This window comes from Hydra vulgaris, chromosome 05 (assembly GCF_038396675.1).
Source record: "Hydra vulgaris chromosome 05, alternate assembly HydraT2T_AEP".
Lineage (NCBI taxonomy): Eukaryota > Metazoa > Cnidaria > Hydrozoa > Anthoathecata > Hydridae > Hydra > Hydra vulgaris.
The window spans coordinates 11,830,001-11,847,062 of record NC_088924.1 but is presented as its reverse complement, the minus strand read 5'-3'; the positions used below and the strand labels follow the sequence as shown (position 1 = coordinate 11,847,062).

At 27.9% G+C, this 17,062-nt stretch overlaps 1 protein-coding gene across 1 annotated transcript in view; it reads left to right on the top strand.

Annotated features, from left to right (window-relative positions):
- The window catches only part of LOC136071858 (mediator of RNA polymerase II transcription subunit 24-like), a 69,367-nt gene that overhangs the window by 46,986 nt on the left and 5,319 nt on the right, over positions 1-17,062 (top strand). Inside the window, exons 19-26 of the mRNA XM_065797378.1 lie at positions 1,460-1,545; positions 1,784-1,827; positions 8,586-8,711; positions 8,821-8,863; positions 9,004-9,113; positions 9,504-9,601; positions 11,707-11,774; positions 13,264-13,403. Of these exons, the coding sequence (XP_065653450.1) occupies positions 1,460-1,545; positions 1,784-1,827; positions 8,586-8,711; positions 8,821-8,863; positions 9,004-9,113; positions 9,504-9,601; positions 11,707-11,774; positions 13,264-13,403 (715 nt within the window). The remainder of the gene's footprint in view (positions 1-1,459; positions 1,546-1,783; positions 1,828-8,585; positions 8,712-8,820; positions 8,864-9,003; positions 9,114-9,503; positions 9,602-11,706; positions 11,775-13,263; positions 13,404-17,062) is intronic.

Here is a 17,062-nt window from a genome sequence, read left to right as displayed (position 1 = left end):
TTCAATAGAAAAAACCCAATCAGCAAGGTCAAATCATTCTCTTTCATGACAACGCTAGGCTGCATGTTGCGCATGTTGTCAAAGCTGCCCTTCAAGAGCTCGAATCAGAAGTTCTACAGCACCTGCCTTACTCACCGGACCTTGCGCCAAGCCAATAACACCTTTTCCGCTCCGTGTCAAACCATATGAGAGGCACTACCTTCAATGATGAAGAGGACCTCAAAAACTGGCTCAACAACTTCTTCGACACCAGACTGGGCGATTTTTGGCGAGACGCATCAACAAACTAGCCAAACGTTGGGAGGAGGTCGCAAATAATAACAGAGAATTCATAATTGATTAATTAATTGTTATAATTTATGTTTTTTTGTTTAAATATATATATATATATATATATATATATATATATATATATATATATATATATATATATATCATGGATGAGAAATCAGAGTTTAGAGACCAGGAGTCTAAAAAATTGCTGGGACTCCAGGATTTTTTTAATTTTATATCAGCATATGTTTTCTTACAAACTGTTATTACCTCTTATAAGTTTATTAATTTAAAGTTGTTTAGTCAAGAGTTATGTAACTTGTTTCTCCTGCAGCGGCCTTGTTCGTCAAGGTTCGTGTTTTGGAGTTATAGAGTTGAGAGAGGGTTATAACCACAAGTAGCCTCCTTATCTGTAGTGGCCTTCTCGACCTTGGGGAGGTGAATTATTAAGAAAAAAAAAAAACTTTAAACTAGCGTATGGCAAGCTCTCCAGCTTATAAATTATTCAAAAATGTGCAGCCTGTTTATAGCAAACATCGCCTATAGCACACATTGCTGTACAAAAATATAAGAGACAAATCACGTATGCTGTGTACAAAACTTATATTACTTTTTTTTTAACACTAAGATGACTAAGAAAACGGCTAGATGCCAAATTATGTTTAGGCGCATTCTTTAGAAAAATCAATAAATACAATAATCATGTTTCCTATAAAATTACCTAATGAAACTTCTATATAAGAAGACTACTGTTACCGTTATAACTGTTACTGTAAACTGTTAAATAAGAAGACTGTTACCAACAGCTACTATGGTATTATAGTTATTAAAGAATATTATATTGTTATACAACCTATGAGTTTTTTAGTATTTTTAAAATCCTCTTTGCACCCAGTTAAACCCTATCAAAACTATTTAGTCTTCATATTAAGTTTGCAGTGTGTATTTCATAATTTGTATTTTAAGTTATAACCTATTAACCCTGTTGTTATTTGTATGCATTGTGGAAGGGTATAAAGAATGTTAAATGTTAAAAACTTTTATTTTTGTATGTATTTCTGTTTAATAATTTTATAAAACTATATATTTTTTTACGTAGTGGAAGAATATAAAGAATGTTAAATGTCAAAAACTCTTATTTTTGCATGTATTTCTATTTAATAATTTTTTTGACAACTATATTAAGGACCGCAATATTAATACCTATATTAAACATGTACTCATCTCAACTGGACGAGGTTCTTCAGTTTGATCCACCTAAAGGAACTCCAGGTTGTTACTTTTAAAGTTATCAATCTTTTTTCATAATAATTTTTAAAATTGTTTTTATTGTAGATAAATTAGTAGCAAATAGTAGAGCTATTTGCTTTGTGTATTTTTTATTTATTTTTTGTTATTTGTGTTTTTTTTTTTTTTTGTTTTCTTTTTCTAAAAGATAAGGATAAAACTATTTTGTTATTATTTTTTGTATAATAATTTTATTAATAGTTTTATTTTTTGGTTTTTGTAGCACCTACTGAATTACCCAAATCTGGTGCATCATTGTTTTTATCTGTAGGTAGCACTTTATTAATGAGTATATATATTAGGAAACAGCACGAATTTTTTTTTCATTGTAAAAGCTCAGGAAAAGTTGTACTCTTATGTAAAATTAATTAAAATTGTAAATTTCCTAAAATATTTTTTTGCTTTGACAAAATTTTTTAACCCAAATTCACACTTGAATAAATTGAAAAAACATGTAAAATCTTGTATTTTAAAAAATCTGTAATATTTTAAAAAATATTTTAAAAACACATTTTACCTGTCTTATATATTTGGCTAACCATCAGAGCCCCGTAGTTTTTTTTTTTTTAAACATCTTCGCTTCCAACAAAGCTGCAAGCAGCCACTAATTAAAGTGGGAAGTTACTGAAAGAGAAAAGATGAAGATTGTAGAGCAAGATAACGATTGACAGACGACTTAAAAGATTGCAAATTATATGAATCAGGAAAGCAAGATAAAGGAAGCGAATTCCAAAGAGCTGATGTTCGAGGAAAAAAACTAGACGAATAAGCGTCTTTGGAGCACTTAGGAACAGTCACAGAAAAAGGATGACACTTAATTGAATGACGAGTAACACGAGAATGAATTATAGTAGATGGCACAAGAGACGCTAGCTCTTTAGAGCAGTGCCCATTATAGTATTTGTAGAAAAGAGAAAGAGAAGCAACATTACGACGATGTGATAATGGTTGGAGGTTGGCTGCAAGAGCAGGTCCAACTATGTTTACAACACGTTTTTGCACCTTGTCTAAAAGAGAAAAGGCATCATTAGAGGATCCGCCCCAGATATGGCAACAATATTCCATACAAGGCCGGATTTGAGATTTATAGAGATAGAGAATAGAATCCGAAGTAAGAAAGTGGCGAGCTCGATAAAGAGATGCAACCTTAGCAGAGGCTAATTTTGCAACTGATTTGATATATTGTTTCCAAGAAAGATTGGAAGTAAGAGTTAATCCTAGAAGATGAAGAGTAGGTGACTCATCGAGTACATCATCGTTCATAAATATAGGAAGATCTAAATTATTGCGATAACGATTGGCTGAAAAAAATTGAGTTTTATCTGAATTAAAGTTCACCAGCCACTGTGAGCCCCATGCTTTAGCAGAAGTAAGATCCTTTTCAAGCTCAAATGCCCCCTCCAAGCAATCAGAGGGTGTTGGTTTTTTATCACGACAAGAATAAATGGTAGTGTCATCAGCAAACAATGCCACCTTAGATGAGAGAATATCTGGAAGATCGTTAATGTAGATTAAAAAGAGTATAGGGCCATGGATAGAACCTTAAGGAACCCCTGAAGTTACAGAATAAGAAGAAAAGTGTTGTCCATCGAGGACAACTTTTATGCTACGATTAGAAAGGAAGGATTCGATGATCTTAAAGATGTTGCCGGATACACCATAAGAAGAAAGCTTATGGAGAAGACCAGCATGCCAAACTTTATCAAAAGCTTTTGAAATGTCCAGAGCAATGGCCTTAACCTCTCCACCTTTATCTAATGCATGATAAAACCTGTCAGTCATTACTGTTAACAAATCAGCTGTAGAACGAGAAGATCGAAATCCATATTGATGGTCAGAAAGTAAGTGATTAGATTCAAGATGAGAAATTAAGTGTTTGTTAATTAAAGATTCAAAAACCTTGCTTATGATAGGAAGAAGACTAATAGAACGGTAGTTAGACGAATCAGATCGCTCTCCAGAATTTTTGAAGATAGGGATAACAGATGCCGCTTTCCAGCAGGCTGGAAAGCAAGACTCTGATAAGCACTTGTTGAATAGTTTTTAGAGTATAGACGACAGCTCCGGAGAACACTTCTGCAAGACAATAACAGGTATGTTGTCCGGGCCACAAGCTGTAGAAGAGTCTAGGCAAGAAATCACTTTAGATACAGAGGCTGGAGTGATATGAATGTCAAGCAATGGATCAACCATTGGCAATATCAGGTAGAAAGCAACTAGTGGAATCAAGAGATGATATTGATGAAAAGTTTTTAGCAAACAATTCAGCTTTGTCTTTAGGTGAGGTGACAAAGTCTGAACCATTCAAGAGAGGTGGAATTATAGATTTGCCCTTATTATTGATATTAAAGATTCTCTAGAAGTCACGAGAGCCTAATTTTTGAGATGAGATACGAGATTTCATGACCTAAGAATAGCGGGTTTTGGCGTTAGACAAAACCTTTTTACAGTTGTTTCTAGCAGTAATAAACAGACGCCTGTTTCCTGGAGAATTGTTTTGCTGATAAATATGGAAGTAACGGTTTCGATTGGCAATCGCAGCAGCACAGTGTGAAGAAAACCATGGAGGAGAGTGAGGCTTGACCTGGAATCGTTGAGAGGGAATAAAAGATTCTATGCCAGCCTGAATCCACGAAGTTATGTAAGAAGCACATTTGTCGACAGGAAGACGAAAAATTTCTACCCAAGGGTCATCACGAAGAAATTCACGGAAAGAATTTCAGTCAGCTTTACTGTAGTTGTAAGAGGTTCAATAATAGGGGGATTCAGGTGATGAAGAAGAATGAGATATTAGTTTTAGAGAGATCAAACTGTGATCAGAAGCACCTAAGGGTGAATGTGGAGAAACTGAGCACTGACTAGGATCAGAAACAAGACATAAGTCGAGTAGAGAAGGTAAATGATTCGGGTTGTCTGGAAAGCGAGTTGGAAAGTTGACTATTTGAGTTAGGGATTGAGAAAGGCAAAAGTTGTGGGCTTTAATGCCTGCCGAATCACTGACACTAGAGCCAAGCCATTCAGAGTGGTGAGCATTAAAGTCACCAACAACAACTATACTAGCTGATAGATAAAAAGAGAGGGCTTGGTCAATATGATCAGAAATAACGTCAAAAAGTGTTCAGTCTTGAGATGAAGGAGAGCGATATAGAACAAAGGGAAAGGCAATAGAGTGAAGTGGTGCTAAACGAAAGCACATAAAAGAATAGTCTGAGGATTCAAACCTAGTATCACAAAAAAAAGGTGAATTCTTACGAATGTAAATGCCCAGGCCAAGTATGTGACTATTGGAGCCTTTACGAATTAGAGGAAGATAACCATCAATACTAAGATCACAAGATGAGACAGCTGAACTCAAGTTAGTCTCACAAAGAGCAAGTAGGTCTGGTGAACTTTGCAAGAGATAAGACTCAACAGAAGAAAAGTTACTTCGAAGACCACGAATATTAGTGAATGATAGGTTTAGAGAACTTGGTGATGATGATGGTTTTTTGTGTTTTATAGTTTTTGGTACTTTATTCATTTTTAAATTAGATTGAAGAACTTGACTCAAAGCATAGATAGTACTCAGAACACTGTTTAATAGCCCAAGCAATTGTCTCTTTTTTACTAATAAACCCTAAGCCGTAACAAAGGGCTCCAAATGTGGCCTCCGCAATGCACTCCAAAAGTACAAACAGGGACACCATCCATGCGCAACATGGCACTGTTAATACTTTGATATTTTTCAGCTGTTGATGGAATCAGCCTCTCTGAGAGCTACCACAGAGTTCAAGAAACCTGACTATCAGCCGGCCTCAGAACCATAAAACTGAGTTTTAGAGCTGTACCCTCATTAGGAGATAATAGAATGAGTTGCCTAGTCAAAAAAACAGAGACACAAGCAAAACCCATGCATTGAGTCAAGAAGATCCAGCATTCAACATCCTAAACTGGAAACAATGTATTAAAAATACATCTGCGCCAGCCTAATAGATGAAGGAGGGGTGCGAGGCTGGTCAACAGATAGAATCTATTTACCCCTTAAGTCTTTGCCTAGGAGGCCTTCTACAAGACAGTAGCTGGGTGCATTTAACATCTGCCCAAGATGAGTATTTTTATCGAGACACCATCTCTAGCCTTTACTCAACCAAGAGCCCCAAGACAGGGGGTGTTTTAAATCGGAGTTGGCATCTCCTAGCCTTTGCCTAAAAAGGCGTATCCTACAAGGCAGCAGGACATGAAGCAGATTGTACTGGGTTACATGTTACCAGTAGCAGGATAACCTGATCTGACAGGATCTGACAGTTAAAATTCTTTTTTGTAAAAATATGGTTGCATTTTACATGTGCTTTATTTTTACAACTTTTTGGGTAAATACACCCGGATAGATCATTCTCACATAAAAGTATTGTATAAGGGCATGTGTTTATATTGAAATTAGATAAACATATGTTTATCTAATTTCAATATAAGTTCTTCTTGTAATTTTACTTTGATTTTTTCCCATGCAACATTTTTTACTTTCTCTGAAAGAGTTTTTATTTGATACTATAGGGATTTGTTGAAACCTAACATTTGCTTTTCTCCATTGAGCAAAAAAAAGTGGAACTAGATTGCTAGCAAGATCTCTGTTAGAATATTTGTTTTACTGTATATTTATTTTGTTCTTTCAATCAATTTTTTTTTTTTGAATAACTGCTCTGTTTATAAAATCCTTTTCAGGCCCAATAGACTCTGAAATTCTAGATGGATTCTGATGGATAAATGTCTAGTTAAAACTTTCATATTTTATGAATAACTCGATTAAATAACTAGTAACAAGTGAAATAAAAACAGACTACAATTTTATAAAGACTTTAAACGGTGGAGAAATTAAAATCTATTTTAAATTCTAATACATAGAAACATGTTATATTTATTTAACACGAATTTAAATTTATTTCATTTTAATGTTTAAATGCGAAAGCTTGGCTATCAAGATGTTTTCTAATCAAAAAGGTCCATAGCAAACCTACCTTGAAATTTAATTTTAAATAAGAGTGCACTTTTTCCCAAGTTTATTTTATTTTTTTCAAAAACATAAGAACCTCACTGCACCCTAATATATATATATATATATATATATATATATATATATATATATATATATATATATATATATAATATATATATATATATATAACATACATATTTCTAACCATATTCTCGGAATTAAACTTAAAATTATATAAAGTATAATATTATATAAAAAATAAGTTAACAAAACTAGAAGTCTAATAAACTATTTTGATATAGATGAAAATAAACTTTAGCAGTATATTTATGCATGCAGTATAGAACACACACAAAAAAAAGATTATTCAAAACAATCAGCATCTGCTGATGGTTACCAAGACTAATGCCATTGCATTGGCTAAATGGTCAATATATATATATATATATATATATATATATATATATATATATATATATATATATATATGTATATATATATATATATATATATAATATATATATATACAAGTTTTATTTTAAATCTAAATAAAATAGTTAAAATAATATTGAAAAAAATTTTTATTTAAAAATTTTAAATTAAATAATTAAAATAAAAGCGGCAAAACTTTTTTTTTATAAATTCTGAACAAATTAATTTAAAAGACTTCATTAAATAAAATGTTGATTTTAATGTATTTTTTTAAATGAATTTGTTTTTACTTTAATTCTTTTATTCTGAATTCATTTTAATTCTAAATAAAATAATAAAACAAAATTTAATTAAAATCTAAATTAAATAATTAAAATAAAATAAACATTTTTATTAACTTCTAAATAATTGCAAAAAAAAACAAAAAAAAAACATCAGAAAAACTTATTTTTTATTCGAATTTTTAATGAAATAATCAAAATATAAGTAGAAAAACAAATTATTTAAACATAAAACAGAAAAAACAAACATTTTATTAGTTCTAAATAAAATATTTAATATAAACTTTATAAAACTAATGTTTCATTTAAAATCCTAATAAAATGGTAAAATGCTGCATTCATTTTTCAAATTTTCAAGCAAATGTTGGCAAACTCAGCATTTTAATTTTATGCTAAATGTTTTGTTTGTTGATTTTGTCAAACCCTGTTTCTATATTTTTTGCTGACCTTTTGCTGACCTAAATTGATTTTAGGTTTGCAAAAAATTGCTGACTTTGTTTTTCCTAATTCCCTGGGGTGTATTAGTATATCGTTACTCAGAGTTAACACATGTTACCACAATCATCAGACAAGTAGTAAAAAGTTAATTTTGTTATAATTTGTTTAGTAGAAGTTTATATTTGTGTTTTAAATTATTTAGGGGTGGATATTGTTTAGTATTTAGACAAAAATGTTTGTAGAAATTTGTTATTAGTTTCTGTTAATGATTAAATTTATTTAAAAATTTTTATTTTTTGTTTAATAAAAATATAATGCATTTATACTAAATGTATGTGAATATATATATATATATATATATATATATATATATATATATATATATATATATATATATATATATATATATATGTATGTATATATATTCTTGAGCACTATTAGACACACTTTTTCTACTTAAACATTTTTTTTTGACTTAAAACAGTAATTTCATATAATTCGAGTGCATCTAATAGCGCTTCTGTTATAATATATATATATATATATATATATATATATATATATATATATATATATATATATATATATATATATATATATATATATATATATATATATATATATATAGATGAATATATAGATGAATATTTACATACATATATATATATATATATATATATATGAATATATATATTCATATATATTTGTATTTGTATTTATATAAAGCTCTAATCCTCTGGATTAAATAAATAGCTTTATATAAATAGCTTAGGGTCAGAAAAAAAAACCCTCCAAAATCCATCCATTTTAAACTTTGTGTCAATTTAAAATTTTTATCAATATATTTGTAAAAATAAAGTTTTCAAAAACTGTAATTTTTATATCATTAGTATTGGTTTTAGATTGTTTCTGACGCAACAGGCAGAACAGATGGTGGTCATGTACACATTGATCTTGAAATGATTGGTAAATTCCGTGATTGTTTCCTCATCATGGGCCCCAACCAGTTTGCAAAAGCGATTATAATGGTTGTTTTTTTAGTGATTTATTTTTTTTACTCTATTTTTATTTTTAAGTTTTTTTTATTTAATTTTGTTTTACTAATTTTTGCTAAAATCAAAATATTTTTTATTACAGTTAATTCTTGACAGCGGAAATGAGGATGATATCATATTAAATGGTGAATTTCTTTATAACTGTTTAGGAAACAACTTATTATTTGTACCTACAATGAAATTTTTTTAGTTTACTCAATCTTGTTAACAAATAAAATGGTTAATTAAAACTTTAAGAGTTTACTTTTCTTTTTTTTACTTACAGAAACTTTATCACTGTGTTTATTTTTGCTTGAACCCATTAAACTTCTTGAGGTTGTGTTTAAGAAATTACTGTGCAGTTTTTTTAATAGCAAATATCTTGCTGATCCACATGTAAGTTTGTTCAGTTTCTTCTTTTTTTTTTTCCAAATCTTTTTTAATATTAATTTTTCAATATTTCCAACATTTAAATTGTAATATTTTTCACATAAATGCGAAAGTTATTACAATTAGATTACAATTAGACAGTCCTTGAAATAAGGAAAAATGAGGTCGGCATTAATTTGCTGACTTTAATTTGTTAAAGGTTGGCAAAAAAATTTGATACAAAGATTTTAACCATACCAAAGATAGATACTAGATTGGTGATTTCTTGCCAACCTCAAACACTTCTTGGTCAGCATTGCCAAATGTCGACCCTTATTCTGAGGGCTGATTACACATATGTGTGCATTAAATAGGTAATAATTAAAATAGATTTTCCCTATATACAATATTTTTCAGGGTTTATCCTTGGCACGCTGCCTAGGCAAAGTATTTGGAATCACATTATTTCTAAACGAAACCAAATTAAGTGAATCAAAGATGCGAGAAGCTGTTAGGTTTATTTTTATTTTTTTTATTTTTCTAGATTTATTTTATAATTAGAATTAGAATTAAAACTTACAAGATGTTCTGGTAATTATGATGAACAATTTTACCATATTTTTAATACCACTATCTATATGCATCTATATGTTATATACTTTTGTTCAAGTAAGTTATTTAAATTAAATGATTGGTTGCACTTAATGATAACATTCATGTTACTGTGATTTTTATTTTCAATATAAAATCAATATAGTTATCATACAAAAGACTGGTTCCTTTGTATTCATACTGACCATTAATTTATATTCCTTATAAAAAAAAAGATGATTTAAAAATTGGTTTAGAAGTAATAAATATTCTCAACAAATATTCAGTGAATCAAAATCAAATCCAATTATTGTTGCGTTTCAAAAGCAACTAGTCTCAAAAGCTGAAATTTAATTTTGTTTGTTTTCAACCAGGGTGGGGTCAAATTTGATCAAAGTATAAATTCTAGATTTCCAAATACGAAATCAAATACAAATATATGTAATCAACATTTTCCAAATTCAAATACGACAACAAATATTTGTACTTTAGGTTAAGAATAGATGTAAAGACAAGACTGATGAAATGGTCTACTAAATAGAAGAATGAAAACAAATTTTTAATTTAATTTAGTGTTCAAAATGAAAAAAAAGCAATTAAACAATGAATCTCTTGGTATTTCCCAAAAACAAACAGACAGTTTATGTAATTGCAAATAGGTTTTAATCAAATACAAAAATAAGAATTTAAGTAATTTTTCAATCAAATACAATACAAATACAAATATGCCAAATTAGCATATTTTTACCAAATACAAATACAAATGCAAATACATATATATATCTGACCCCAACCCTGCTGTCAACTAAACTAAAATTTGTTTTTCTGTAAACTTAATTTGATTTATAGAAAAGAGAAAGATACTTACTATGAAGCTAATTGTTCTAAATATCAAAGGTTTATTTAATAATTATTATAAAAGTCTGATTGAACAAGCCCAGCCTGATTAAGAACTTATTGGGTAAAGCTACAATGTTAGATTTTAGCTAACTAAATGTAAAATCTGATCACCTCTTTCATTGTAAATAGCTAAACCAAGTCTGTTTAACTAAAATCAGATATAATCAAATTTATTTAAAAAAATTTTTGAAAATCATTCTAATGATTTTTCACTCTTTTACTCTTATGTTTTAAATTATTTAAATCTGATCATTTAATGTAATAATTTTGGTTTTGTATTAAGTTTGCTCTTGTTTAACCAATACAATTTTGATATGCATGCTCTTCTTTTTACCTAGCATAGTATACACATTGAAAGTACATAAAATATTGAATGTTTAACAATACAGGCTCTACATATTAAAACACTACAGAAATTATTTTATAATTGACAATTTCAACGTTTCAGACTTAATTAAACATTAATTAATAATTTCCAGATGTTTTTATTTTATGTTTACAAACAAACATGAACAAAAACTATAAAATGCTAACAATCATTTTAGCAAAAAGTAAATAATATACTGAAATAATGGAGTTAATAAATAATGTGCTTGAACAATGGAGTTAATAATGTGCTGGAATGATGGAGTTAATATATAATGTTCTAAAATGATAGAGTTAATGAATGATGTGCTGGAATGATTTAACGAAATCACTGATTTAAAAATGCAAATATAAAGTCAGAAAATTCACATCAGGTTTCACACTAATTATTTTTGATAAAGAAAAGCTTTTGATTTAGAAAACCAGTTGCACATTAAATTTTAAGTTTGAATTTAATTGTTTAAGTTTGGAGTAAAATGCTCAAATGAAACAAGGTTATAAAAATCTTAAATAGGAAAACTTAATTGTACTCTTACATTTTAAATATAACAATGAATGTTTAAATAAAATGTATTTGAATAGTAGACCTATTACAAAAATTGTTATTCATTGTTAAGTTATCACTGTTATTCATTATTAGGTTAATTTGTCTTGTAATAAAAAAAATTTAAAAACTGTTATTATAAAATTAAAGCTTTAATGTTTTTTTACTTAATTATTTTTGTTGTTGACCTGCAAAATTACTTTATTGTTTTTATTGTAGACCTGCAAAATTAGCAAAGTCTGAAGATTGTGATGTCAGCCAAAAAGATCTTTTAATTCAATCTTTTGGTGAGTTGTTATTAGGAAACAATACAGTTTTTTATACTTATGTATTTTTTACATGTTTTTCAGATAGTAAACCACTAATTTAGGAATTAAATGTCTGTTAAGAATTGTGAAGGAGGAAGGGGGAGTATACATGAGCAATATTTTTAAGGCAGTTTTAAAAAAAAAACATCTTTTATCCTTTGGTAATATTGCTTTTTGATTCCTGTTATTTGTTTTTAGCTATGATAAAAATCACAAGCCTTTTGCAACAACTTTTTATTTTGCTTTGCTACTTGATTTGTATTTTATCTCTGACTCAGTCTTCTACTCAGTTTTTGCTCATTCTTCTATAAGTAAGATCTTGCCTTGACCTCTAAAACATCTCTTGGTTTATTAAGTAGCTATGTTGCTTTTGAATCACTAGCAGAGAAATTCTTAAAGTAACAATTTGATAGCATGCAGATGCAATATTGAAAAATTAATGCTTCTTATTTTTGATAAGAAATTGACTGAGGAAATCATAATTTTACCACCTGAATACCATCATTATTAACTTACTTTTTCATGTGATTTTTTTTAACCTTTTATCATAGTAATGCTATTATAAGACTGCTTATAATAGTCTGAGACTTTTCATTCAAGGTTATTTTTTTTGTGATATCCTTGTATTCAAGCTGGCCCTGAAACTTTGACTTAATATGTAAACCACTATTTTTCTTTGGTTTTTGAAAAACCAAGTTTTTATGAAACTTTTTTACCAATTTTTACTAAAAGAATTTACTCTGCACTGTATTTTTGCTTTACATAATCCTTTACCTGTGCAGTGAAAATATTTTTCAGTCCTTTTCAAATTCTAATCTATTATCTGTTTTTTTTTTGTTTTTTTGTTTTGTTATAATTTTTTACAATCAACAACAAAAATAGACTGAGCAAGTGTAAAATATCTAAATAAAAAAAACTATGATTTTAAAAGTTTTTCAATGTTAATTGTTTATTTGACACCTTATTACATGTCTTACCTACTATTTTTGAATATATAAATTTTAAATAAAAAATGTTTATATAAATAATAATATTTTATATTTAAATTTTAAATATTAAGAAATTTTCATCTCAGATAGTCTGTACTCTTAGTACTACTTCAATACTTTTGTCAATAAAATTCATCATCATTTTTTTTTCCTTTTTAAAAATCTTTTTTTTTTGACTTGTCAAACCTACTTCTGCTTGTTTGTTTCATTACATATTATAACTCTATTGATCTATTTAATAAAAAAAGAACTATGGTGTATGTTATGTAGTCATGTTTAAAAAACGGAATATCTGCTTTGATGTTAAAACCTAAAAACTTATTTATTTTAATTTAAAGCATCAAAGTGTGAGTGTGACCACTAAAACCAGTGGAATTACAATAATATTGAATTTATAACATATGAAAATTCTGCTTGAGTAACTTGTCAAACTTACAACAGCTAAGAAGTAATCTTTATTTTTTATATAAATAATTTAGAATGTTTGCTTCATACAATCCTATCTCATTTAATGAACAAAGAAGCTAGTGCAACATCAGTTTTTATCATGAACTTGTTGGACCAAATTGCTATGGCCACATCCGGCTTACACCAATCAGTTTCAATTGAGCAAAATGTTGTAAGATATTGTTAAACTATTAAATTAAAAAAAAAATAGTTAAAAAATTTTAATATTAATTTAATATTTAAAATTTTTTTTTTTTAATTTTAATATTTATTGTTACTAACTCAAAAAATTAACTAAAGAGCAGAAAATATATTTGCTTTGAAGTTTGGGACAGAATAAATAATAAGCTTTTATATGGTTTTTTTATAAAATATTTGTAATTAAATTTTTTAGGTAATGATAAAACTTGTTGATTTAACAGTAAAACTCCGTCTTCCTTATACTTATATCCTTATACTTATATCCTTATACAAAGTACTTATATAGAATATAAGCATTATGTCACTCGCTTTCTGCACATTTCTGTTTTGCTGTTTTGTCAGTATTTTTCTGTTTCGCACTAACATAACGAATGAACAGTTTGTCGTTACAGCTAATTTCAATAATGGAATGCTAACCATTTTAACCAAGTGCGCGTGGAAGCACAATGTGAATATAAAAATGTGCTATTGAAATGGGAATAGAAAATTAGGAAATAACTATAAGAAAGTTAAAACTTCTGAAAAGTTTTAATTTTGTAAAAATGTCAAGTAAGATTTATTTGATTTATTGTTAATAATATTCCACACATCGTTTATAAAAAAAATAAGTTTTCATAATGGAGATTTTTTTAAATTCATTTTTGTATAGTTTAAATAAGAAATTATAAAAAAATATATTTAATAATTATTAATTTGCAAAAAAAATTAATTATTAAAAAAATATCAAGAAATATAAAAACCGTTAATCGTAAGTATTAAGTTAACAGCGTTTTAAATACATATCAAAACAACAAAAGCAAAAAATTTTAGCCATGAATTTATTCTTCAATACTATTATAAGAACTTATTAAGCACTTGCATTTTTGTTTGGTTGCGTTTGTTTTTTTACCATTAATAGTTTAAAAAAATAGCAAATCTAGTGCAAATAAAAAACAAGAAGTTGGGAAAAAACTACATTGTTGAAGTAGTATAAATGCGCTGTTGTAGTTACTACTTCAAACATTGACGAATGGAAGTCGCATAGCAAATAGAAAGCTTTTTATAAACACAGTCTTCCACAATTTTCAAATTTCAAGATCGCTCTCGTGGCCCTGACCCCAAGCATGCATAATTGCACTTGATGACAACATATTATGTCCATTTATTTTTATTTAACCAAAAATTGAAAATTACGAATTTTTATAATTTTACAAAATTAGGTTAAGTGTCACTCATATAGTTAAAAACTAGTCATAAGAGTGACACCTAAATAAAATAAACAAACAAAAAAAATTCAACAGTTATATTAATATATGAAAGCAAGTGTAAATTAAATTAGTTATAAAAAATAATGATTAAGCTATAATAAATTAAATAAAAAGAAAAAAAAAATGAAAACACTCAATTAATTACAACAATATAAGTCATTTGCAACAACAGCACAAATAATAACAAACTTTACGCAAACGAAAAGGCAAGCACAAAAACTACAAAACAAAAACAAAAATTACATAACGAAAAGGCAAACATAAAAACTTTTACACAATAAAATAAATTATATTTGTTACTCTTGGCAGATACAGAAAAGCGAAGAAAATTTGTAGTGAATTATTTTTGTTTAAAGTAGTTCTTTTTTTTCTTTTTCTGAACATTTTTCGAATTTCTTTTCTTTTAAGTTGTTACTTTGCTTTTAATTGATTGTTTTTGTTTTATTTTATTAAATCTATTTGTTCTTTTTACTTTTTTATTTCTTTTTTCATTTTATATTTTTTTCAATCTTTTAGTTCGTTTATACCTTTTAATATTTTTGTTATTTTAATTTATTTTTAACTTATCTTTTTTAATTTTTTTAAATATTTTCTTTTCGTTTTTCCTTTTCTCTTCTCTTCCCTTTCACCGTTAAATAAACGCTTCCGCCATTTGCGATATCATTGCAAAGTGTTTATAATTTTAGGAGCATGATATAGTACGCTTGGCTATTTTCTTCATCACAAGCCCTGTATATATATATATATATATATATATATATATATATATATATATATATATATATATATATATATATATATATATATATATATATATATGTATGTATGTATGGCAAATTTCATAGTTCAGTGACACGTCATGCATAGAGATTTTCTATAAAAATTTTTTTTCTATAACTCAAAAATAATTTTTCTAAATTAATCTTGAATTAAAATTTTATGATATAAATTAAACACAATTGTATTAACATAACACTGACACATATCAAAAATTAAAACATGAGCAAAAATAAGTGTTTTTTTATCAGCATACTTTTTAAATGGAGTTTTCACTGAAATTTTAATTCTTGCTAGACTAATTAGATTTTTTGTTGTAATTTATTCATTTGGGAATAAGACAATCATAAAAAATTCCACAAACAACAGAGTTTTCATATTGTTTTATTTTACAGAAAAAAAACTGTCAGTTCAGTGACTCAACGTTCAGTGACGAAACAAAAAGATGGAATTAAAATCATTTTAAAAAGTTTTGTTATTTTGTAATAAATTTTAATTATACTCAGGTGAAAATAGCATCAGAACAAGGTTATCATTCTGAACATGAAAATGTGATTTTGATATATCTTTGATTTTTCTTGAATAACTTAAAATTGAACTGAATTCAAGTTCATTTTTTTTGTTGTCTTGTATAATTTTATGACATATGAATTACACATTTGCAAATCTTGTAATGCTGGTGAAAATCTGCTACTCACCTGATTTGGCATTGACTAGATTTAACTCTCAGGGCTGCGATTTGCTTAACAGTAGCTCCGATTCCGTCAGCCATTCCTTTCCCGTGCATCGCTGCAAAGAAATGCCAGAAGAATTTTTTCTAAAAATGTTTTTCAAACACAATCATTGCAGCCAAAATGCTTTTGTTTTTGGACTGAGAAGTGGCATTATTGCTAAACATGTGTACTTCTTTGACTTGATCAGGAATAAAGTGAAGGGTTTTTTCAATGTACAGTATAACTGAAGACTTTGTATGATCAGTTGAATCAGAAACTATGGGAAATATTTTTAACTCAATGTTCCAGACTACAAGGGTCATGATAGAAACTTGATTTTGACCAAAATGAGCCGCTTGCAGTTCATTTTGATGGAAACACCTAGCATTTTCAGCCCAGTCAACTTGGATTATCGCAATTTCAGAATTAATACTCATTGAAACTTCCTTCAGTTTCTGATAAATTGTTGATTGTTTTTTTTTACAAATGCGTGTTTAACAAACTTATTACGAATTGCTGATATGTGTTGGATGAGTTCTGTTACAGTAGATTTTTTTTAAACTTTTTTAATGTTTGCATATGTTTTAGTTTCAGGCTTTCTCCACTCAACCCAGGGTACTTCGAACCAAATGTTTTAACAGTTTGCAAGTGTTTATCGAACTGTTTCATACCTTTGCATGCAACACATTTGTCATAGGCCCAATCGTATGTGTACGATTGGGCCTATGACAAAAGTTGTTTATCATTTCAGATCCAACTTTGATTGAAGACACTTGAATTGATTTTGTTAATGCATCTAAGAAAAATCGCATATTTTCATGCAAACTACAAACACAAACATATGCAGAAATTTTGTAACTGATTTCACATTGCGTGGACGAAGGTTGCAAAAT